Genomic DNA, 25746 nt, shown 5'->3' on the forward strand with positions numbered 1-25746 from the left:
TCCAGTTGCCCATGGCAACCAATCACAGCTGCCCTTCCATATATTCATGTGCACTGGTAAAATGAAAGCTGAGCTGTGATTGGTTGCCATGGGCAACTGGAAATATTCTGACTTTCAGACACTTGATAAATCTGCCCCAGTGCACTTTCTGTGAACTCCAGCAGCCGGGTAAGTAAATGTGCCCCTACATGTTTACAAGACACATACAAAAACATGACAAGTGATCAATATGCAAGAAAAATTATTTCTACAACTACTCCTTTTTCTCTGTACCCACATACTATTTATTATCGAATAAGTAGAGAATAGAGAAGAGATTTCATTTAACAGAAGAGTGGGGGTCAAACTATGTTTAATCAGCAGAAAAACAGATGCAGATGTTTCGTGTGTAAAACGCAGACTGCTTGGCTCTGTTTGCTTTCCTTCAGATTGTTACTCTGCAAACATCGGTTGCTAGGAGCAACTGCAGTCCACTCCCATATCCATGATCTTGTTGCTGTGCAACTAAAAGATTACATCCCAAACTAAATAATGCACCACTCCACCCTAACCCCTCCTCCCCCTACTGTATGCTTTCTACCATTAACTAAGAAATGTGTCATCTATTATACCAGTCTTTGGATATGGAAAGGGGAGGAGGAGATGAAATAACCATTTATAACCAGTGAACATTTTATCATTTCTTAAGTAAATAACAGTGCTTGTTTTCTGCAATATAATACAATATCTATACACATCTTAAAGTAGCATAGCGATTTATACACTGTATATGTTCATTGACACTAAGCTGGGACTGCTTTTAGCCATTTTATATTCGCTACTTGTAAATATGAGTTACAAGGAGGAAAGTGTGAAAGTGTGTGTAATTGTGATTACACAATAAGTAGACCTACAGTTTTTAAGGTTGTCAAACAGAAGAAAAAAATTGCTACAACCAGCAAGTTTACCTGTACAATAGAATTAAATGTAGAAAAACTTCTGTAACCCCTTAACGACCAGGCCCTTTATATTTTAAATTTTTCCCTCCCCACCTTCTAAAATCCATAACATTTTTATTTTTCCATTTAAGGATCTGTAATAGGGCTTGTTTTCTGCTTAAATTGAACTTCATTAGGGACAGTATTTAATATTCTATGCAGAATTTTTTTTATTTATTATACTATTATGCCAGGCCTTTTACCCCAGGGGGTCTGATTACTCATACAATAGACTGCAGTAATACGGTTGCAGTATATTGTGTATATGCCAGTAATCTTTAACATGTCATGGCAATCTATTCCACCACCTTAAAGGGGGCACCAATCAGGCATCCAAGATGGCTATGCCCAACGGCAGTATTATGAGTGTGAGTCAAAGTCCAGACCTAAATCCCATTGAAAATCTGTGACTGGACTTAAAAATAGCTGTTCACAAATATCATCCAATCAATAGGACTCATTTAGAGTTATTTTGCAAACAAGAACATGCAAAATGGTATCCCTATAGATGTGTAATGCTGGTTGAGACTTACCCCAATAGACTTTGCAGATGTTTTGAAGCCAAATGTGGTCAAAAGTGTATTGACTTAGGGGGCTGAATAAATACACATAACACACTAAGTTTGTGCAAGAGCAGAATTGTTCTACTTGCTCATGGCAGCCACTGAGAGCACAGCTTCAATATTATAAAACAGCTATGAGAAAAATGAAAGCCAAGGTCTGATTGGTTGCCATGGGCTCAGGTTCATATAGCCCATGCTTTGCCTTTGTCAGCATTCTGAACCATTGTAGTTTTTAATAACAGCTGCAGCCCGAGTGCCAGTCTCCTTTCCTCCACCCTCATCCAACTTCCTGTCATGTGTATTGGGGATGGTGTGGAGGAGAGGCATGGGCACACATGCACACACAGGGATGGAGCTGCCCGTCCCCATTATAAACTACTGCAAATAAGTAGAATGCTGAGAAAGGCATTTTTAAAATCACCATAGCATAGAGTATTAGAACCAGCCACCAGGTAAAAATGACAATCTTTATGACAGATGCACTTTAGGTTTGTGGCTTAAAAATGAACAAATGTTTTAAGGGGTATTAATACCTTAGAAACTCACTTCATGCCCTATTAACGCATTTTAATTTGTTGTAATGGAAATGTGATGCCAATGGCTTTTTTAGGCACTTATTTAGCAATAAGGAATTTCAAGAATGTATTCTCACAGAAGTAGAAAATAAAGGAAAAACAAACAAACAAAAAAAACCCTAAGAAAAACTCACCTCTACCTGAGAGTGGCAAGCTCAAACATGTTGGAAGTAGAGAGGCAATTAAACCATAATGCAGATCATTAGTACAGCTTGTTAAAGATATTACACTGGACTCAGACGCCATCTTACATATTGTCGGACATTTTAAAGATTCAGCATTATTTCACATAACTTTGTGTAGTGATAACTAAGTTTGGATGTTTCCCTCTGAACACAAAGACTTAGTGCTCACTAGCAGCACCTAGTGGAAGGTATCCAGGCAAGCACCTGGGAAGTTTCAGTATTTGCATGTAGCCAAGAGTATTAGACTCCTTTGTGTGCTTACATCCAATAGTGTTACATTTCCTGGGTGAGAACACCCAATTATAGTTGCTGCTTTCCTAATTACACGCCTTATGTAAAGTGCCTTATGGTTTTCTATAAATGTCCGTCCCTCAATAAACTTATCAGTCTTGTTTCTAACTTCCTGCAAGGACAGGTCTTGTCTTTTCTTTCAAGTTAGTCACATTCCAGCGCTGGACACAGACTCATTTAATTTGAAAGTCACCTTACAATGATTAGGGGTTTGAGCCCCAGATATAAATCTATGAGAAGCTGAAGGTTATTATCGTTTCTTATTTGTCAATTCTAATCAAGTGCCACAACGTCTGGGCCAATAGCTCTGAACTACAGGAAGCTTTAGGGTGATGCCACACATGGCGTTTTTGGGCCGTTTCTGAGCAGTCCGTTAAAAAACACATGCATTTTTCCAAAACGCATGCGTTTTTGTTAGGTTTTCCGAATTTGCACAATTAAAAACTGACAAAAACTCATGCGTTTTCAAAAAATGGACGCGTTTTTTAACGGACTGCTCAAAAACAGCCCAAAAACGTGTTCAAAACGCCATGTGTGGCATCACCCTTAGTATCAAACTTATAAACCCCAATAACTCATTAAAGCATTTGCTGCCATGACAACCTGGTACAAAAAGGAAAGCATGTCAAGAGAACAGAAGCAAACTTCCAGCAGTCCATGGGTAATATTATCAAGTAATATGCTTTTACATTGTAATGTTAATTACATCTGTAAGTGCAACTAGGCCTGGTTCGGGAATAAAGATTTAGAAAGGAAGAAATAAAAAATGTGTGAGCATCTGACAGCAAAGAGGGGGGGGGGGGGGGAGCACTGCACAAGAATAAATAGCAAATAAATATAGCCATCTGTAAATAATGCACGATGATGGTTAATTTTGCAATGAATATTTGATGTAAAGGGAGAGATCATGATGTTTCTAGCGTGGGGAAATACCAGACAGTGTATATCCTGTTACAAGATATTTGATATGCTACACCTGTTTCATAAGAACTATGTGGGAAAATTATCAATCTTGTCAGAGTAGAACTGTTATAGTTGCACCTATCAGAGCTAAGCTTTAATTTTATAAACAGTTCTGCTCTTGCACACTTCTGATAAATCTCCACCTATACTTTTGCAGTTCAGAAATAGCACGGGATAAACACAGAGGGAAATTTATCTGTAGGTCAGACCAGATATATTAACTCCCTGCGGACCGCCCGCTGACTTTAGAAGTGAAAATGTCCCCCAGGGGTCTTTTATGACCTCATGGGCGACATATAAAAAAAATTTACAATATTACAATATCCCCCATATAACTACTACAAAAGGCATTGTCATAGTTGTTTTATTTGCTCAACACTATACATATTATCAAAACGACCAAAACAAATAGGGAATTCATTAATAATGTTCTTTTTGAGTTAGCTTGAAAAAAAAAAAAAAGTACTATAAATTTAAAAAAAAAAAAAAAAAACTTTCCCCCACTTTTAACCCCAAATAAAAACTTTTTTTTTTTTAAAAAACGTATTACCTTTTTAACTAGCTCTATGTGTCCCAAAAAAAACAAACAAAAAAAAAAACACAACAAACAGAAAAAATGTTAAGGTAGCATACAAAAAAAAAAAAGTTATGGCCCTTAACCCAGCACTTGCGAAAATTAGCCAAAAATGCCCGGTCACTAGAGCTTTTACAGCCCTAGCCCTTTTTCTTGCTTTGACCTCTTGAATGAATTATAGCCATTTCCATGTTGGGAAACTAGTATGCCTTCCGAGTCAAATCTAACCCTGCAGCTCTCCGTTGGTTACAAAATTAAATGTCTGCCCCACAATGAGCACCACTCCACGTATAGCCTTTAACAGTGCCATCTTAGAAGCTGGTAACCTCTGGATGTTGTTAGCCATTTTCAAGCTGCCCTCCTGTTCTGCCTTGGACAACCAACATCAATAATAATGAACCATTTTAAAATGTATATTGCGTAAAATGGAGTCTAGGCTATCGGAAGTATTAGCAATGGACAACAGAGCTGGATCAATATCTGCCACAATAAGTACTTGTGTGTCAGGAATGCCAGTATGATTATGCAGCACTAAATCATCTTCCTTGACCAGTTTGGTCTTGAAAGCATTATTATTACTATTCCTTTATTTATATAGCACCCACCGATTCCGCAGTGCAACACAGAGTATCTGGGGATTCTTCCATGGCCCAGAGCTGGTTAAAGTTTTTGGGGTTTGGCCTCCTGCCAACCCCACTCTGGTCGTTTGTATTTCACTTCATTTCCCCCTCTCAGAAGACACAGTAGAGCTAGTGATTGTCTGAACTCCAAATCTACTACTTCTGGGAGTTCTTCATCTGGAGACATATTTGGTTAAGTGAACACTTCATGGAACTTGTAGTAAGAAATGTCGCTTGAAGAAGCTGAACTACAAGGAGCTGCTGCTTCATTTAGGTGTTAAAAATGGAGTGTATTTTAACATCTGTGTCATTCCAGCGAGAGGTGACATAGCTCCAAGTCGCCCCTGGAGGGTGTCTGTCAAAACACCTTCTTTTTGCTTTTCTTTTTGGTTTAACTACTTCTTCCTCCTAACAACTTCTATTTGAGGAAGAAGTGTAAATCTCACTTAGCCTCTTTTTTTGTCGCTTGCAGCGAAAGAATCGCCAAAGCTGAGGCTGCCAGGGAGCATGGGTCTTCCTCCTTCTGAGGTAGAGCACGCACACTCAGGACACATCACGTGACCGCAATGGCTACAGAGAACGATAGCGGTCACTTTCAGTGTGTTGACAGAATTACAGGAGGCAAAGAACAAACTGCCCATTCAGGCAGTTTTCAGGTAATCAGTGAGGTAATTCTGTATTTTTGTTTCATGTTTCGAATGGCATTTTGATTTTTATATATATAGCTTTCTACTGCCTCCATCTCTGGTTCTGTTAAGCTCCCATACACAGTCCATAAATCATATTAAAGGGGAATCTCCTGTTTAATATGACACCAGAATTGTGTTTCTAGGTGCCATGGTTTAGGAGATATAGTTGCTTGAAGTGTGCCCCTCTCCAGCCTGCAAGAAACTGCAAGAAAGACTGTCAGAAGTACATGCTCCCTCTCCATCTGTAGCTGAAACCGGGAAAGGGCGATGGAATAATGCTGTACATGTGTACTCACCTTCCGCCCCCCCCCCAGCAGGTTCTCTTCTTTCCATAAATACTTCGGCTTTGCGTCTGCAGTTGGGGCTGTCACCCACGTCATGACGTCAGCTGCTTGCTGACATTCTAGCGCGTGCGCCGCCACGGCAGCGCATGGAGACACAGAGCCGAAGCCGGACCATCCTTGGAAAGAATGGGGTTGGGGGGGGGGGGGGGGGGCGGCGCATCGAAAGGGGAGTGCACTTTTTTCTCTCTTACAGGCTGGGCATTCTTCTGGGAGGGTTGCAGGCTGTATGAGGGCGGGGAGCAGGGACTGGCAGGCTGTATATATCCCGGGGGGGGGGGCAAGGGCTTCTGGCAATATACTGGGGACATGAGCTGGCAGGCTATATACTAGGGTTATACTCGAGTCAATGAGTTTTCCCAAATTTGTTGTGTTAAAATTAGGTATCCTTGCTTTTACCCAAATATAGACGGTACCTAATTTAATGGGTTCTCAATACTGTACCCATTGCTTCCATCATTATTTTCTTCTCTCGGTTCTTCACTGCAACCCTTTTCATACATTTTCCTTCAAGTTTCACCTGTTCCTTTAGTACTTAAGGATTTAATTGTCAGTACTACACTAGCCTGGACAATTAATAAAAGAAAAATAATACAACAGCAAGAAAGTGGGTAAACTTTAACCCCATAGCGCAATAAGACGTACCTGTACGTTTTATTGCGCATGGGGTAGTATGAAGAGGGTTCACGGGCTGAGCCCTCTTCATACACGCCGGGTGCTTGCTTCACAATGAAGCAAGCACCCGTCGCTAACACCCGCGATCGGTGCTTGTACCGATCGCGGGTGTTAACCCTTTCATTGCCGCCGGCAAAGCTGCCGGCGGCATTAACGAGCCGGCGGCGCGTGGGCGCCGCCATCTTGGCTCCGATCGCCGCTCCCCGTGACGTCATCGGGGAGCGGCGATCCGTTGCCATGACAGCCTCGGATCACACAGTGATCCGAGGCTATCATGTTTTAGGCCATCTATTACAATGTGCGATCTGCACATTGTAATAGATGGTGTGCAAAATCCCTATATACTGCCATACTGTAGTATGGCAGTATATGGTAGGATCAATCAGACAACCTAGGGTTAAAGTACCCTAGGGAGTCTGAAAAATAGTAAAAAAATTTTATAAAAAAAAATTAAAAATAAAAAATTATATTAAAAAAACCTAAAAATTCAAATCACCCCCCTTTCCCTAGAACTGATATAAATATAAGTAAACAGTAAAAATCATAAACACATTAGGTATCAGCGTGTCCGAAAATGCCCGATCTATCAAAATATAAGAATGTTTTTTTACTGCGTTTAACCCCGTAACGGAAAATAGTGCCCAAAGTCGCAAATGAAATTTTTTTGCCATTTTGAAAAATATAAAAAAATCAATAAAAAGTGATCAAAAGGTCGTACAATTCTAAAAATAAAAGCATTAAAAACGTCATCAAAAGTCGCAAAAAATGACACCACCCACAGCTCCATACACCAAAGTATGAAAAAGTTATTAGCGCAAGAAGACGGCAAAATGAAGAATTTTTTTTTTGTACAGGAGGTTTTAATTTTTGTAAATGTATGAAAACATTATACAACCTATACAAATTTGGTATCCATGTGATCGTATTGACCCAATGAATAAATTAGACATGTCATTTGGAGCGCACAGTGAAAGACGTAACATCTACGCCCGCAAGAAAACGGCGCAAATGCGTTTTTTCACCATTTTCACTGCATTCAGAATTTTTTTCCAGCTTCCCAGTATATGGCATAGACAATTAAATGCCAGCACTATGAAGTGCAATTTGTTACGCAGAAAACAAGCCATCACACAGCTCTCTACATGGAAAAATAAAAAAGTTATAGATTTTTGAAGGTGGGGTGTGAAAAATAAAAAAGGGCCTGGTCCTTAAGGGGTTAAAGGAAGTAAATTGTACCACACTAACTCCTGTCAATACCACTTATGGTTATTGCAGCTTTTGGGACCCTAAACCATCTAAATGTCTGTACAGACCTGTTAGTTGGGGTCCGGAATTGACCTGTAGATAATTTGCGAGCGGCTGCATATTTATATTTAAAAAAAAGAAAAAAAACTCAAAATGTATACTTACTCCTTTTAAGTATAAATCCTGCCCCTCCCCCACTTTATACAACCTCGTAGAGGGCGGTTAGGGACACTAAAGTCCGTTGGGGAGTTTAGGGTCCAAAATAACACTGACAGGTTACCTCAGTTTATATCCTGCCCCCCTCATGCTACCACATTAAAAATAGACATGAGGCAAAACCAACCCCTTTAAGAAATAAAATATGCCTCAATGTCAGGCAAAATATTTCAGTAGATAAATATACTTCAGGGGGAGTAAAGAGATGCTTAATCAAACTGTTTCTCTAACTACTAAGCATCTCTGCTCAACAAGGTTTATGCAAAGTCCCCTTGTGTTTGGTGTGGGAACCAAGGAGACCAGAGTTAAATATGAAAACACTGTAATGCCGACTTATTTTAATTAGCGCCTAGAGGCATCAAAATACAGGTGGTGTGGAGGAGGTTTATAGCATGTAATGTCGAGGAAACATATCTATCCATGTGGACCTTGAGCCTTTCAGAAAAGTTAACAAAAAACAGACATCTTGAGTACATTAAATTAGCAATAGAAGGTTTTCTCAGTAAGGCTACATTCACACGATATATATATATATATGTACTACGGTACGGCGGGCATACATCGGCGCTGCAGAAAGGAGCCCCTCTTTATAGGAATATACAGCGCACGGCGCTGTATTAGGTAGGAAGATAGGACATGTCCTATCTTTCTACGGGCTACGGAGCGGTACGGTGCCGCACGTATGGTGCTCCTGAACAGGGCCGTGAGCCCATAGAACTGTATGGGGGGCGTAAATACGGCGTATATATACGTCGGCCTACGTACGTGTGCATGAAGCCTTAACAGGATTGATCATAAATCCAGCACATTCAACACCAACATAGATATTCCCTCAGATGAAGTCATGGTGAAGCAGGGCCCTTAGGTTGTGCTTGGTACTCTCTGCATTTGAATTACATTTAGAAAACCAATTCAAAACACAGATTATCACATATTAAAGTCCTAATTGTCAATGACATATGGTTACTTTGTAGAACATACTTGAAGCTTAAATTTGTTTCGCATTAGCCATTGAGAACAGAAGAAGAATGAAGAAATCAGGCGATACCTTCTTGAGGTTGACTTATGTTAGACTGACAAAGAACTAGTATTCTAAAAAGCTCATATCAAGTTGGCTGCAAAAAGGTATTGCATTATTCACTCTTCTAAAACATACTTGAGGCAGATCTATCTTTAGGCAGTTATCTCACTTCAGGTTTTGTGAGGTATTTGAAGCTGTTTTGGTCTATCAATTGATGTGACAATTTCAAGCTTTTTGAAAAGAGAAAATTGAGTTAAATGTAATATTAGGACCTCTCCCCAAACTATAGACTCCAAAGACTACAAGCATAGTTAGTACCTGCTTCCTGATGAACATTACAGCACTGAGAACAGTATTACAGTTTGGAGCCCCTAGTAACGCTTTGAGGGCGTTACTAGAACTCCTGAGTTCTGCAGATCCACCGGCTTTTACAATGAGCAGATGTCAACTCGCCCTACCTCCTGCTCTCTCCCCCCTCTCTCTGCCTGTGTAATCAGGCAGCAGCAGGAAGTGCAGTGGCAGGGGTGACCAGTTCTGCTCTTTTCAACTCTTCTCTGTGATGGTCAACACTGAAGGATTTTGGAAATACCCCCAGGAATATAAGGAAGGCATCCCTGGATAACAAATATAAAACGATACTACAGTCATAGTGCCTGGATCTATGAGTAAGGTCTTTTTTTTTAAGACATAAAAACAGCGATCACAAGTTTTTTGTGTATCATAATAGGGTTGAAAAAATGATTTCAGCCCATCAATTCTAACCTACAAATTCTTGTGTTGATCCATAGGAAGGGAAAATATCTACAGGGCTGACGCCAATTGACCCACAGTAAAGAAACATGCCTTTCCAACCCCAAATACATTGGTCAGAATAGCTCAGTGGACAAAGTCAACAAAAATGTGTTTTTCCCATAAGCTTAGATATTTTGCTCTCAAGAAAGGTATCCAGCCAAACAGAATATTATGCTTAATTATTATGAAAGAGTGTTAAATTATCTCATGGCTTCTAACAGTCAAGAATACAATATATATTGCCTTCCCTCTAGGCGTAGAGAATCATTTTGGGGTTACTCAGTTTAGAAAAAAACAACAACAGCTATCCGCCATTGTATTCTAGACCAGTCATTTCCTTAAAGGGGTATTCCTATCTGGGCAATCACATTTAATTTAATTCATTTGCCATATGTAAACATTTCTTCAATTGGATGTTATTAAAAAAATGTTCCAGTGTGAAGATAATTTCTCTTAAATGTCCCTTAGAAACGAGATGGCTTCCTCGGATACGACAACCTCACATTTTAGCAGCAATGGCCAGACATGCAGTATTGAGCCCTGCCTGACCACCTGGCTTCAGTGTTCATTATCACAGGAAGTCTGTAGGTCATGCAGCAATTCCTGGACATTTCATATACAAAAACCCTTTGTGTCTTTGTGCAATCGCTCGAGCAGAGGTGGTTGTATCCAAGGAGTCAGTCTTGTTTCTAAGGGACCATATGACTACATTTATGAGAAATTATCTTCACACGGGTAATTGTTTTTTAATAGCATCTTATTAAAGAAATATATATGTGGCAGATTAATGAAATTGAATGTGAATGCAGAGACGAGAATACCCCTTGAATATGTTTGGATGTTCTCCTCTGTACCCGTCCCAGTTCTACCATGTTTATACACTAGAGCTCACAATTGCATACAGTAATTAACCCCTTCCCGACGCGCGCCGTACTAGTACGGCGCGCGCCGGGTCCCGGTGCATGGAGAGGGCTCGCGGGCCGAGCCCTCTCCATAGCCGGTAAGTCTTTGCTGCATATTGCAGCAAAGGCTTACCGGTAACACCCGCGATCGGTGCTAGCACCGATCGCGGGTGCTTTCACCGCGATCGCCTCCGGCAATGCTGCCAGAGGCTTCAAAAAGATGGCGCCGCATGGGCGCCGCCATCTTGGCGCGGATCTCCGCTCCCCGATGACGTCACGGGGAGCGGTGATCCGTTGCCATGACAGCATCGGGCCTCACGAAGGCCCGAAGCTGTCTTGTTTTAACCTATTCATTACAATGTGCTATCAGCACATTGTAATGAATGAGGAGTAAAATCCCCATATACTGCCATATTGCAGTATGGCAGTATATGGTAGGATCGATCAGACAACCTAGGGTTAAAGTACCCTAGGGAGTCTGAAAAATAGTTAAAGTAAAAGTAAAAAAAAGTTTAAAAAAAAAAAATTATATTAAAAAAACCTAAAAATTCAAATCACCCCCCTTTCCCTAGAACTGATATTAATATTAATAAACAGTAAAAATCATAAACACATTAGGTATCACCGCGTCCGAAAATGTCCGATCAAAATATTATAACGGTTTTTCACTGCGTTTAACCCCGTAACGGAAAATAGCGTCCAAAGTCAAAAATGACATTTTTTTGCCATTTTGGAAAATATAAAAAAATTAATAAAAAGTGATCAAAAGGTAGCACAGTCCTAACAATGATAGCAATGAAAACGCCATCAAAAGTCGCAAAAAATGACACCACCCACAGCTTCGTACACCAAAGTATGAAAAAGTTATTAGCGCCAGAAGATGGCAAAATCAAAAAAAAAATTTTTGTACAGGAGGTTTTAATTTTTTTAAATGTATGAAAACATTATAAAACCTGTACAAATGTGGTATCCCTGTGATCGTAGCAACCCAAAGAATAAAGTAGACATGTCATTTGGGACGCAGAGTGAAAGCTGTGAAATCCAAGCCCACAAGAAAACGTCGCAAATGTGTTTTTTCACCATTTTCACTGCATTTGGAATTTTTTTCCCGCTTCCCAGTATGCGCCATGGAATATTAAATACCGTCACTACGAAGTGCAATTTGTTACGCAGAAAATAAGCCATAACACAGCTCTTTATGTGGAAAAATAAAAAAGTTATAGATTTTTGAAGGTGGGGTGTGAAAAATGGAAGTGAAAAAACTAAAAAAGGCCAAGTCGTTAAGGGGTTAATGGGTGGTCTGAAATGTGATTTGTAAAATGTAAAAACTATGGGAGACATTGTTGCATGTGCATGAAAGCTCAACAGCGATTTACTGGCAAAGCCTCCAAGGTCTACAAATCCTTTTGTATCACTTACTTTACAGAGCTTAGTATCATCCGCACATATTCAAACTCTACTGTGCAAGCCCTCTGAGGTCATGAATAGAAATAGTTAAAAGGTGGCCCAGTAATAACCCCTTTGACAGTCCACTAGTAAATTTTTCCAAATTTGACAATGTGCCATTAATCACCAATCCAATACATACATAGATTTTCACCTAGTACCATTTTATGTACCAACCTTTTATGCTGTATAGTATTACATGCTTCAGAAAAGTTGAAGAAACAGGTCCATTCTACAGCTTACCTTCCACGGAATAGGGCCTAACTTGCTGATCAGTGGGGGTCTCAGTGCCAAGACCCCCACAGATCATGGAAACGAGGGGTCCAATGGGGTCCCAAGTACCTCCATCGGACCCCTTGTCGTGGTGTCAGAATAATGGAGCAGATGGCAGCGCATAACTGTTCTGCTCCATTAACCCCTATGGAGCTGACGGAAATTGCCGAGGATAGGGGCTAACTTTTGTTCGTGGGGAAAACCCCTTTAAAAAGCTGCAACAACAACATTCTAGGCCAAATAATATTTTTTTTCCATGACTAAAAAACTAATTAAATAAAGATTTTGAATAAATACAAGAAACTGAAAAATTAAAACAACATTTATATAATGGCCAGCATATGCAAACTTGTGGAAAATACTACAAGCAAAAAAGGCTTTGTGATTGCAATGTAAAAAAGTGGAGTGGAAATAAGTATACAAAGTGGAAGCAACAAGTATAGAAACTACCTGGAAACAATGCCAACTAGTTTATTATCCTTAAAGAGAACCCGTCATGCAAAATAACCCCCTAAACTAAATATATTTTTATAAACTGCCATTAGAGAGCATTGCCTCTATCCCTTTATTGTCCCTCTACATGCCTGTAAACCTAAGCAACGAGGTCCTAAAGCTGTATGCAAATGACCTGTGAAATGTCCAATGAAGCATTAGCATATTCAAGCTGTCCACTCTATTCATGAGTGGGAGGCACAGGCACACCCCCAGTGCTTGACTGACAGCCTGTATAATGATGTGAGGCTGTATAATGATGTGCTTCCTGGTGCTGGCGCCCCCTGCAGCCTGTGTGTGTGTTTAGGAGAGATACAGCAGCTCCAGGCAGCCATGTTACAGCAGAACATGTCAGATTCATGTGTAGCTGATGTCTGTGTCTCTCACCTGTATATTAGGAGGATGCAGCATGTCAGCAGATACAGCACACACTAGCCATGCTTTACTATACATTACACACAGACATGAGCAGGGGGAGGAGAGGGGAGGGGTAACAGGGGTGACATCACTGCCTCTCACCATGTGACCAGCCTCATTTACATGATGATTTTACAATGATTAACCCCTTAAGGACGGAGGGTTTTTCGGCTAATTTCTCGCTCTCCAACTTCAAAAATCCATAACTTTTTCATTTTTACGTGTACAGACCTGTGTGAGGGCTTATTTTGTGCGTAACAAATTTTACTTTCCCGTAATGTTATTTATTTTAACATGCCGTGTACTGCGAAGCTGAAAAAAAATTCCAAATGTGGAAAAATTGAAAAAAAACCGCACGTGCGTCACGTTCTTGTGGGCTCAGTTTTTACGACTTTCACTCTTCGCTCCAAATAACACGCCTACTTTATTCTTTGGTTCGGTGCGATCGCGGTGATACCAAATTTATATAGGTTTTATTGTGTTTTAATACATTTTCAAAAATTAAACGAATGTGTACAAAAAAGAAAAAAAAAATTTTGCCATCTTCTGACGCTAATAACTTTTTCATACTTTGGCGCACGGAAATGTGTGAGGGGTCATTTTTTGCGTAATGAGGCGACGTTTTCATTGCTACCATTTTGAGGTCTGTGTGACATTTTGATCATTTTTTATTTCATTTTTTATGTTATGTAAAAAGGTGTAAAAGTCGCATTTCGGACATTTGGGCGCCATTTCCCGCCTCGGAGGTCACCGCCGGCCGTAACTGTTTTTATATTTTGATAGATCGGGCATTTTGGGACGCGGCGATACCTAATATGTCTGTGATTTTTACTGTTTGTTATGTTTTATATCCGTTCTAGGGAAAGGGGGGTGATTTGAACTTTTAATATTTTATTAATTTTTTTTATTTTTTAAACTTTTTTTTTTCTTTTTTTTTTCACTATTTTTTAGACCATCTAGGGTACATTAACCCTAGATGATCAGATCGCTCCTACCATATACTGCAATACTACAGTATTGCAATATATGGCGTTTTTGCAGGTCTTACATTACAATGAGCCACTGGCTCATTGTAACGAACCTGCATAAACCATGTAGCCTCGTGTCAAGAGAAGACACGAGGCTACCATGGTAACCGATCGCCGCCCCCCGATGACGTTCGGGGGCGTGGCGATCGAAAAAAAGATGGCGGCGCCCGCGCGCCGCCGTCTTTTAAACGCCGCCCGCGACTTTGCGGGCGGCGTTTAGAGGGTTAATAGCCGCGGTCGGTGCTTGCGGTTATTAGCGGTGGGGGTTTTGTGCAAAATGCAAAAACCCCCACCTCTGTATGAAGAGGACTCAGCCCGTGAGCCCTCTTCATACATCCCTTATACGTTAAGGGGTTAATGTATGAAATAACTAAAAGAAATAGCAGGAGAGCAGCACTCCGTGTTGAGTAATGTTTATTCAAGCACCAGTGGCAAAGACATGCAACGTTTCGGCTAGCTCAATGTAGCCATTTTCAAGCAATGTGAAAGGTGATACAAGGCGGGTTTATATCCACCGCAGGATATGACATCATCAGTAAATTGTAAACAAACAATCAGTATAGTGATACATTTTAACAGTATTCAAAAACATATGGTGATAGCGTATCCGTGTCTAATAGTGATATATGGCATTATATGTGACACCAATAGTAAATATTTAGAAGAGAACTACCATAATACGCCCTTGATAGGTAACAAGTATATGAGCACATGTCACAGGGTTGCTTGGCAACCATGCCAAACGCATAAATGCATGTATCACGGCAAGATAACTGCGGGTCCCCTTCAGGTCAAGGCGGCCTTGTCCGTCCGCGGTAACGGCACTTACCCAGTCCAGTGCCTTAGATATGCAGCGGTCCGATTGCTGTCCGGGCTCCAAGCTGCGGGGCTATGTAAGACTGGTAGCGTCTTATGTATGAAATAACTAGATAAAGGCTGGGATGGGATCCATGTGAGCTGCTCCAACAGGTAGAGGTGACAGGACTAGTGACACAGACCTGATGACAGGTGTCCTTTAAGGTTAAAGGACTCAACAAGGTTAAAAGAAATCCAACATCATAATTAAGCATGGATAAGGGTGATGTCAGAAGTGGCGTCTTGGCTGAGTTTGTAAACGCAGATCAAGCAGCACCCACCGGGATGGGCAGCGGCCCATTTGGGAACGAGCCGCCGGTGTTTCGCGTTAATTTAATGCTTATGAGCCCGAGAGGTTTCCAGAGCCACTCAGTGCTGCCGATTCACAGGCTTTTACATTGAACAGAACATGTCTGTGAAAAGACATGACAGACGGGCTCTGGAAACACCACCAAAAGCCCCTCAGGTTTATTTTAGAAGGAAGGAGGCCATGGATAATTAAGAAGAATATTACCACAGTCAGCATGCCTGGATCTTTGATTAAATGGCCCAATTTTATCATGCTCGATTTTCTTTAAAATAGGACTAAACGCCAAGCGATAACAGTAGAGCATCTATATATGATAGATGTAACTGGGTGACTAGAACAAATCGTTTTTCAGCAACCTGACCAGGAGAACTATTTAACCACAAAAGCTAAATCTGAAGGAACATTACACATAAAGATGATGCAAAATGCTTTGTCATTGCCCAATGATTGTTTTGCAGATTAACTGCTTTGAAGCTTTCAGTTATTTCTGTGTCCTTGTCAGTTTTACCACTTTTTTTTTGCTAACCACGAGGCTTACAGAATGGCTGTGCTCTTTTATATAGATACCGTTCTACATGGAGAAGGTTTCCGTGGCAGAGCTGTTTGGTAACCAAAGGCAACAAAAATAAACAGTCCTGCCCTCCAGATACAAAGACATGGAGTAGAAGACAGAGGGAGGCCAGCAACAGCAGATAATATACGTGTAAGACAGCAACAGCAGATAATATACACAAGTATTACATAACAGACAAACTGGGAAGCAGCGATATAGAGATGTCAGCTGACACAGCAGAGGACCCCACAAGGGGAATAATTGCCCCCGGAAGGAAACCGATAGAGATGGTGAATCTACTTCCAAAAACTGCACAGCTATGAGGACAAACTGAAACCCCAAAACTAAAAGCTTCACCTCAGGACAATGCGATCAGCGGATCTTACAAGGGACAACGTGTTTAGCATTTACAACTTGTAATAACTCATCTCCAGCTTTTACTGATCACATAAAAACTTTACAGTCTACCTGCCACACACGTGCATGGGTCTAAATGGTTAACAGGGAGGTGACTGCACATGAGCTGACCTGTATACCCCACAGTCTGGGTGAGCGGGTCCCCGTGCACTGAGCCGCGCGATGATAATGTAACTTGTAGCCCGCGGTCCCCGGTTTGCTCCTCCGGCCACTGCTGATCGTGTGTCTCCGGTTGGCAAGTAACAGTCTCCACGGCTACAGTCACTATGGCGCCGGGGGTCTCGAGGCAACTGTTGCTATCCTCTCCCTCTGACGTCATCAACGAACGGTACACTCCCAGTCCGCTCGCTTACCACATTTCCATTGGCAGCATCTGTTTACCGTCATCACGGTCGTCAGCAGTGGGCGTGCAATAAGGCCGGGTCCCTTCCCTCCGACTCAGTCTCCTTGACAAGAAACAGGGCGGGGTCGGACTTTTGGCGCCGGCTATGGCGGGAGGAGGTGATTGGATCAGGGTGGGGGAAGGGCAGTAACCCGGACAACCGCCAAACTCTAGAGTAGCTGGAGCGCGGAATTCTTTAAAGGGTCCCCGCCATTTTATGTGGCCTGAAAAGTGAATGTATAAAGTTAGTGGTGTGTGTGAGGTAAATATAACTTCAAGCTCTATCTATCCATGAAAAGTGTATGAAGCAGTATGCTATTATATAGGAAGCACTTGATACAGAGGTTGTTTTGGCTGAATAAATTATTTTAGTCATAGAACATTCTTAAAATATCCGTCTTGGTCACTGGTTAATGTGACTTGTCACTAATAACACCTTAAGGACGCAGTCATTGCTCTCCATAGCAATGCACGGCGCATGAGGGGGAAATTTAAACAATTTAGTAAAAAAACTGTAATACCACCATTTTTTTTGTATAAAACTTTTGGCATTTTTTTTTTCTTTGCATAATTTATTTTAGCATTTTATTATTATTATTATTTTTTATATAGTTTAAGCAGCAAGTTCTCAGAACGTTTGAAACGCATATACAACAGCTGATGAGAGGTGATTTGCCTAATTACATTACCGTTTATGTTTGTAAACGCAATGTTAACACATGCGTTAACGTCGCTTTTACGATGCGTTTTGTAAAGAGAAATGTTAACAGTGATGTAATTAGGCAAATCACCCCTCCTCAGCTGTTGTATATGCGTTTCAAACGCAAGTCAAAACGCAACGTGTGAACGCGCCCTCAAAAAGCTATATTTCCGTGACCAATTTACTTTGGAAGTGTCTTTTAAAGGTTTATGTACTATAAAACTCCATAAGCAACACCATTTTACAAACAATGCATAATTGTAAAGTTATTTGGAAAAAAAAATAGTTTTAACACATCTGGAGAGAGACTTTTCAACAATTTCAAGGATAGCTGTATCATGCTTCTGTCTTCTTCCTATCCTGAGATATAGGGCATTCATATGAAGAAACCCAAACCCATCCAATCAGGACACTGAATCAGTGTTACTGATTGTACAGAGATCTAGTACATAGTAAGGCAGGGAGGACAGAGCACTGGAGCACCTTCTCCACACCTTCCTCGTCGCACACCTCGGCTGCCAATTCACCAGCACAGGGATGTCACCAAACAGTCACATGTTGGCCCGCAGTCAGCGGCACCACTAGGCCGCCAGCTTGCATCGATATACCACCTGATGCTGCGGGTTAGCCTCTGTACATGCACCTATACCCCACTGCACCTAAGAACAACATGTGCAGCATACCAAGGCCACAGGTAATGCCAGCCCACTCTTTAGCTTCTGTCTCCATTGAGCATAGGACACCTTAAATAGGACTAATACACCCTTCCACATGTGGCCCACTTTGGCAACAGGCCCGAGGATCCCATGCCAACATTATTTCTTTCCCGATAGGTTACTGCACAAGGGATATTGCTTTTTCCCACAAGGCAGCCTGTAACCTTCCACATACAGGTATTGCCCTTGCCACCACTATTTTAACCCGGGCACTCTACCCCACAACCAGGCCCCTCCTCTCCTCCCATTACCAACCCATGCCAGCACCCAACTGGTCAGCAACACTGGGCAGCGAAGGGTCACCACACTGAATGCAACAGTGCTTCGGCTTTGCCCAGGCAGCCAAGAGCGCCGATGTCGGAGATCATGAAAACCCACCACCACCCTTGTACCTCATTTCCCCAAATCTTGCTCTCCTGTTTTTGCTAACTGTAACTGTCAAGCTTATGCATCTTGGGGCCTGTGTTCTAGCTCTTGAAGGGGACACTGCATGCTGTTCCTTGCTGGTGCAATGCATGGCTGCTTAAAGCGCCAGAACAGTGGACAGAGACCCTGGACAGTTCTAGTTCCACTGAAAGACCGCTAAGCTTAAAGGGGTATTCTGGGAATATGAACGTCTGACACAAAAACCCATGATGATATAAATAAATGAATGCAACAATACTCAATGTCATTAGTCACAAAAAGGAGCTTAAATAATTAGATTTTATGATTTACCAAATTTATGGCCTCTCTAAAGTAAGTGGAGTTATCACTAAGATGGCCGCCACTGGAAACTACAAGTTCCATGATCCTTTAGTTCTCAGTAACTCCTCCTCCCTCTTATGCTCTGCTCCCAGTGATGATCTAACAGGTTTTCTTGCTCTGTTACCATAGTAATGATGTGTAACTGCCATCACCACAACACTGGCCATACTGGATGCACTGCAACCAACTGACTACAGCCTAACATAGTGGTGGTCACATGACCCTGCCCAGGCAGGTACAGGACATGTGATGTGGACATGTGACCAGCAGCCATCTTCTATCCTGCAACGGACCGCGCGGAGGAAATTAACGGACTGATTAAAGGGCCAGTAGCATTTTAATTCTTCATCACTGTGTATGTCACCAGCATTTTCTGCTAAGGGGAGCAAAATTTTAAATAACAACTAATTACACATTAGCTTATATTTTGAATTATGCTGATTCCTGGAATACCCCTTTAAGTACAAGTACTAGAATTGTGCAGTACTAGTTTGTATTTGTGTTTGTATGTATGCAACCATGTAACTAGCAACTCTAAACAAGAGCGTAAAATTGTTATATATACTGTATATTCTTTGTACTGTTTTTGACTGTAATTGCACGTAATTGTATTGTCTGTTTTGTTACCTATCCATTATTGCAGTGGTGGCGAACCTATGGCACGGGTGCCAGAGGTGGCACTCGGAGCCCTTTCTGTGGGCACCCATGTATCTTCCTGCAGTCCCAGACAGCCCAGGATTTGCTTTGCTATTTTAACGTGGCAGCGCTATCTGGGACTACTGGAGGAGTGGAGGGGGCAGACCTGGATTATCATTGTAGCTCCTGCCCTGACAATTCCTCCCGTTTATGGGACCCTGGAGAAAAGCTACAATGATCATCCAAATTCCTTCTATTTTCTGCTTTATTGGTGTCCACAGGGTGCTGATATGAATGAAAGCTGTGACAGAGCAGGGAGTATAAATCACAAATTAAATTTCTGTGTTGCAATAAATAAGTGGGTCATGGTTGTAGTTTGGGCACTCGACCACTAAAAGGTTCGCCATCACTGCCTTATTGTATGTAACTATAGACCTGAGCACTATGCACAAATACATTTTTCCACCAGGGGATCAATAAAGTTGTATTGTATTGTATCATAGTCAGAAGTGATCATACAATAATCTACTACATCACAATGAAAAAGATGTATTAAAACATGTCCAGCTACAATATAAAACACTTGCATAGAAATAAAAGGATGAACACATAGCAGCATCGCAATATGTTTCCCCTGGGTTTTCCTACTATGCAAGGCCTGAACTCCTTAGCGCTCTGTGCCATACTCGCTATTGGATATCTGCGGAAATAGTGGGGGAGAAGCGGCGCTCCTATAGTGTAGTATCCTCCAGCTTATTGTAACAAGCAATTATATAGCTACTAAACTGGTAGGGTTGTGCTGACAGGCGCAACTCTGAACAGCGTTTAGTGTTTTTTTCCGTTGGCGCCTCCTTGCGGCCACGCTCTCGGGATTAATCCTTCTCCGTGGAAAGAACTCCAAATGGCAAAAACTTTTTCAAATGATGCATAGTGAGCGTTTACACGGCGCTGGAAGGCTTAGCTCGTGATAGAATTATCCAATTTATTGGTATACAAAAAAACTATTATAAAATTTGCAAGATTAAAATAAATAAAAATGAAATAATTTAAAAGAACTAGGTGTTTCGCGCTCGAACCAAATGAACCAGATGAAGCGCTCGGTTTGAGCGTGTAGTTCTTTTACATTATAAAATTTTTTTTTAATCTTTCAATTTTTATAATTGTTTTTTTTGTATACCAATAAATTGGATATTTCTATCACAAGCTAAGCCTCCCTGCGCCGCTCACTATGCATCATAGATGCGCCATTTGAAAATAATACTCGCAATTGGTCCTCAGCTGATGCCAGTTCTGCTCTGCACCGGAGCCAGACTGGCATCGGGAGTCGCGGGATGTCTGCGGTAATCTACCACTGACATCCCTGTGTAACACCCGCAGTCGGAGTGGGTTTTTAACCTTGGGTCCGATCGGTGACGTCATCTTAAAGGCAAAGTGTCAGTCTATGCATGTGAATAGGCTGACACAGCTAATACCCTGCAATACATCAGTATTGCAGAGTATTATCATGAACACGCAATCAGATGATTGCTTGTTCATGTCCCATGGTGGAAGCAATAAAAAAGTTTAAAAAGTTATTCAATAAAAAATACACTAATAAATCAATAAAAATGCCCATAAGCCCCAAAACATATAAAGAGACATACAGTCATGGCCAATAGATGACACAAATATTATATTTTCACATGATCTGTTGCCCTCTGGTTTTAAGTGTGTTTGTCAGATGTTTTTACCACATACAGAAATACAAGTGCAATCATATTATGAGTAACAAAAGCTATTATTGACAGAATGAGTTAATGCAGAAAGTCAATATTTGCAATGTTGACCCTTCTTCTTCAGGACCTCTGTAATTCTCCCTGGCATGCTCTCAATCAACTTCTGGACCAAATCCTGACTGATAGCAGTCCATTCTTGCACAATCAATGCTCGCATTTTGTCACAATTTGTTGGTTTTCAAGTTCTCAATGGGATTAAGATCTGGGGAGTTTCCAGGCCATGGACCCAAAATCTCTATGTTTTGTTCCTTGAGCCATTTAGTTAACACCTTTGCTTTATGGCAAGGTGCTCCATCATGCTGGAAAAGGCATTGTTGGTCACCAAACTGCTCTTGGACGGTTAGGAGAAGTTGCTCTTGAAGGACATTCTGGTACTATTCTTTATTCGTGGATATGTTTTTAGGCAAGACTGCGAGAGAGCCGAATCCCTTGGCTGAGAAGCAACCCCACACTTGAATGGTTGCAGGATGCTTTACAGTTGGCATGAGACAAGACTGGTGGTATCGCTCACCTTGTCTTCTCCGAAGAAGCTGTTTTCGGATGTTCCAAACAATCGGAAAGGGGTCAGAGGCGCTGCTCTCTCTGTAGCTTCTTCCCCAGAAATCCCGGTGGGCGGACTGGTGGGGCCGATCGAAAGATAAAACCATGTACTTACCATTCCAACACTCCCTTGCAGCTCCACTGAGGCAGTCCAGTCGGGTGAGAGCTCCGTATGTACTCGCATGTACTATGACATCAACAAGCGGCTGACGTCATAGTCTGTGAACCGCTGGCTTGTATATAAGGGTGGGGGCTGGCTCATATACGATGGGGGCTGGCTCGTATACGGGTTGGGGATCGCTGTTTATAGAGGGGTTGACTGGCTGTATACAGGGGGGAGTGGCTGGCTGTATACAGGAGATGGGCGGGCTTGCTATATACTGGGGGTTCTGTCTGGCAAAATATAGGGGGGCTGGCTGTATACAGGGGGAACTGACTGGCTGTATACGAGGAGGGCTGGCTATATACTGGGGATGGGGGTCAACTGGATTTATACATATGGCATAGTAACAGTAGTTATATTCCTGTACCTAGGGGTCAGTATTATAGTAGTTATATTCTTGTACACAGGGGACAGTATTATAGTAGTTATATTCTTGTACACAGGGGACAGTTATATAGTAGTTATATTCCTGTACATAGGGGCCAGTATTATAGTAGTTGTATTCCTGTACATAGGGGGCAGTATTATAGCAGTTGTATTCCTGTACATAGGGGGCAGTATTAAAGCAGTTGTATTCGGGTACATAGGGGGCAGTATTATAGCAGTTATATTCCTGTACATAGGGGGCAGTAATATAGTAGTAATATTCCTGTACAGAGGGTATAAGAAGCAAAAGAAAATACCAGGAATATATACGGACATGCTTCTCTGTTTTGTTCAATGATTTTTATTTTCAACGGTGGGCGGACAACGAGTTTCAGGAGCTGGCAGCTCCCTTCATCAGGTCCAAGACACAATGTATAACCTAAAATAATACATAAAGAAATAAATAGTGTATATAAGGATACATAAAAAATAAAATGAAAATTCCAAATAAAAGGTACATATTTCATCGTTAAAATGTACGGTACTGAGAATAAAATTTTAAAGTACTGAGAATAATGTCTGAAAGTACATATTTGGTAAGTACATAAATATGTAAAAGATGTATAAATATTAAATAAATACGTAAAACATGTAAATAAATCAGTAATTAGTTACATACAGTAGTGTGTATGTATTAGTTACCACATTTGGGAACAGGAATAACATAATAATAACATATTGGAATGTAACATTGAAAGATTGTACTTGGGGTAAAAAATAGGTACACAGCGACTAAGAATAAGTTCTAAGGAATACCCAGGTACTAACCTATTGTGCTACTTAGGCTTGTTCACATGTTGTATACTGGGAGTGTGGGAATGGCACATCTTTTAGCATGATGGGCAAGATTAATGGTATACAGGCAGTCCCCGGGTTACATACAAGATAGGTTCTGTAGGTTTGTTCTTAAGTTGAATTTGTATGCAAGTCGGAACTATATATTTTATAATTTTAACCCCAGCCAGAACTTTTTTGGTCTCTGTGACAATTGGATTTTAAAAATGTTGGGTTGTCATTAGAACCAGGATTAATACTAAAGCTTCATTACAGACACCTGTGATAACTGTTATAGCTGTTTATTGTAGCCTAGGGCTAAAGTACAGGAAATTACCAATATCCAGTGGTCCGTTTGTAACTAGGGGTCGTATGTAAGTTGAGTGTTCTTAAGTAGGGGACCGCCTGTATATTCCAATATATATTTAGAAATGTGCTACTTACAAGGTAGGAACACAGCTGCAAAGCGCTGGACATCAGTGTTTTTGCCGGTCTTTGTGTTCTTTTTATTAAAAAATATACAATTTTTTTCTCCTTAATAAAAGATATCAATTCCATAGTATATGGAATGGGAAGAATTAAAAGGTACTAGTGTTGAAATGATGGTGGAGATGATGTTTTTATATTCAGACTCTCTCAAGGGACTCATTGGGGCAGATTTACTTACCCGGTCCATTCGCGATCCAGCGGCGCATTCTCTGCGGTGGATTCTGGTCCGGCCGGGATTCACTAAGGCAGTTCCTCCGGCGTCCACCAGGTGTCGCTGCTGCACTGAAGAGCATCGGAACGCACTGGAGTTCACCGAGCCATCCTGGCTGGATGAAGGTAAGCGCATGTCGAGCGACACTTTTTTTATTTTTTAAATGCGGCGGTTTTCCCGAATCCGTCAGGTTTTTTTACGCCCACGCCATCCGATTTCCGATCGCGTGTGCCGAAATCCCGGGCAATAAAGGGAAAATCGGCACAAAACGCAAAAATTCGGGTAACCAGCCGCAAAAACGCGAATCGGGCCCTTAGTAAATGACCCCCATTGAGTTTGTAGGGGCTCTTGGTGTTGATCTTAAATATCCAGTAGTTTTCCCATGCACTAATTGAACCAATCGGTCTGGATGGTCCCTCGGGATTTGTTCGATGGGGGTCAGAGTCATATTGGTAAAATCACAGTTGTGATGGGAACGATAGTGTCTGGACACACAATGTAGTTTGAACCCAGTCCTGGTTTTATTCCGAGAGGTATTAATTATTTCTCAAAGTGTTTGGGATGTCCGACCTATATACTGTAGTGAGCATGGGCATTCCATAGGGTATAAGATGCACAGTTCATAAACGTGTTGATTTCAAAACTCTTAGTACCCAGGATATCTTCCCAAACCCACTACCTCTTCCACCCGTCTTCCACAACCCCTACCAGAGAAACCATAGCCATCACTCCACCGCCCAACAATACTACTCGACGTAGTAGTACTTGACGTTTATCTTTTTAGTACACTGAATGGCATCCAGCCTGAAATATCACAGTGATCCAGCTATGTACCATAAAAGAGGAAAAGGAGAAAAATTGTATTTTCTTTTAATTAAATAGAACACAAAGCCCGGCAAAAACACTGATGTCCAGTGCTTGGCAGCTGTGTTCCCGGCCAGTAAGTAGCACATTTCTAAATAGTTCAACGCAATATATACCATTGATCTTGCCTATCATACTAAAAGATGTGCCATTCCCACATACTTCATGCCTAACTAGCACAATAGTACTAGAGATGAATGAGCACTAAAATGCTTGAGTGCTCGTTATTCGAGTCAAACTTTTTCTGATGCTCGAGTGCTCGTTTCGAATAACGAACTCCAGTGACGTCAATGGGAGACTCGAGCATTTTTCAAGGGGACCAAGGCTCTGCACAGGAAAGCTTGGCCAAAAACCTGGAAACCTCAGAAAATGATGGAAACACCACGGAAATGGACAGGAAACAGCAGGGGCAGCATGCATGGATGCCTCTGAGGCTGCCTAATCGCACAATTATGCCAATATTATGGGCAACAGCATGGCGATGACAGAGTGACGGAGTGAGGCTAGATAGCATTTAAAACACCCAATAGTAAAACAAGAGCGGTGCGGGCACAGTCGGTCTTGGATCGGGCAGTATGTCGCGGCTAGGAGGGTAGTGGGGAGGTGAGGGTGTAACATCAATCACTATGGTCGTGCTTCAACTTCAGAAAGCAGTCCAAGCGTCCAAATATGCAAAAAGAGGAAAGAAGGAGCACTCACCAATTATCGTGAAGTATTTTCTTCTTTATTCACACAAAATAGTACACAGGGAGACACGCAGTGCCGCTAAGTCAGCCAACGGGCCGTTTCGCGGCGCTCGGCGCTTTCTCAAGGCAGTGACTGCGCATGCGCACGCCTCCACCGGATATGAAGTGGACGGCGGGCACGCGTAGTCATGGTGACTAGAAACGAGACAATCTAAAA

The 25746-nt window shown here is 41.5% G+C and overlaps 2 protein-coding genes across 7 annotated transcripts in view; one reads left to right on the forward strand and one right to left on the reverse strand.

Annotated features, from left to right (window-relative positions):
• RFX2 (regulatory factor X2) overlaps window positions 1–16823 on the reverse strand; it is a 57889-nt gene extending 41066 nt beyond the window's left edge. For 2 of the 6 annotated variants that reach the window (XM_072113858.1, XM_072113855.1), the window contains exon 1: window positions 16802–16823. Coding sequence is in view for 2 of the 6 variants with exons in the window: in XM_072113856.1 (XP_071969957.1) it covers window positions 16774–16793 (20 nt within the window). In the remaining 4 variants the exon portion in view is untranslated. The other 4 variants (XM_072113856.1, XM_072113853.1, XM_072113857.1 and 1 more) reach the window with 2 other exon arrangements.
• Window positions 16824–17042: 219 nt separating this feature from the next.
• ACSBG2 (acyl-CoA synthetase bubblegum family member 2) overlaps window positions 17043–25746 on the forward strand; it is a 134654-nt gene continuing 125950 nt past the window's right edge. Inside the window, exon 1 of the mRNA XM_072113860.1 lies at window positions 17043–17064. The gene's annotated coding sequence lies outside the window, so the exon portion shown is untranslated. The remainder of the gene's footprint in view (window positions 17065–25746) is intronic.

The sequence above is a fragment of the Engystomops pustulosus genome, chromosome 1, assembly GCF_040894005.1.
Source record: "Engystomops pustulosus chromosome 1, aEngPut4.maternal, whole genome shotgun sequence".
Lineage (NCBI taxonomy): Eukaryota > Metazoa > Chordata > Amphibia > Anura > Leptodactylidae > Engystomops > Engystomops pustulosus.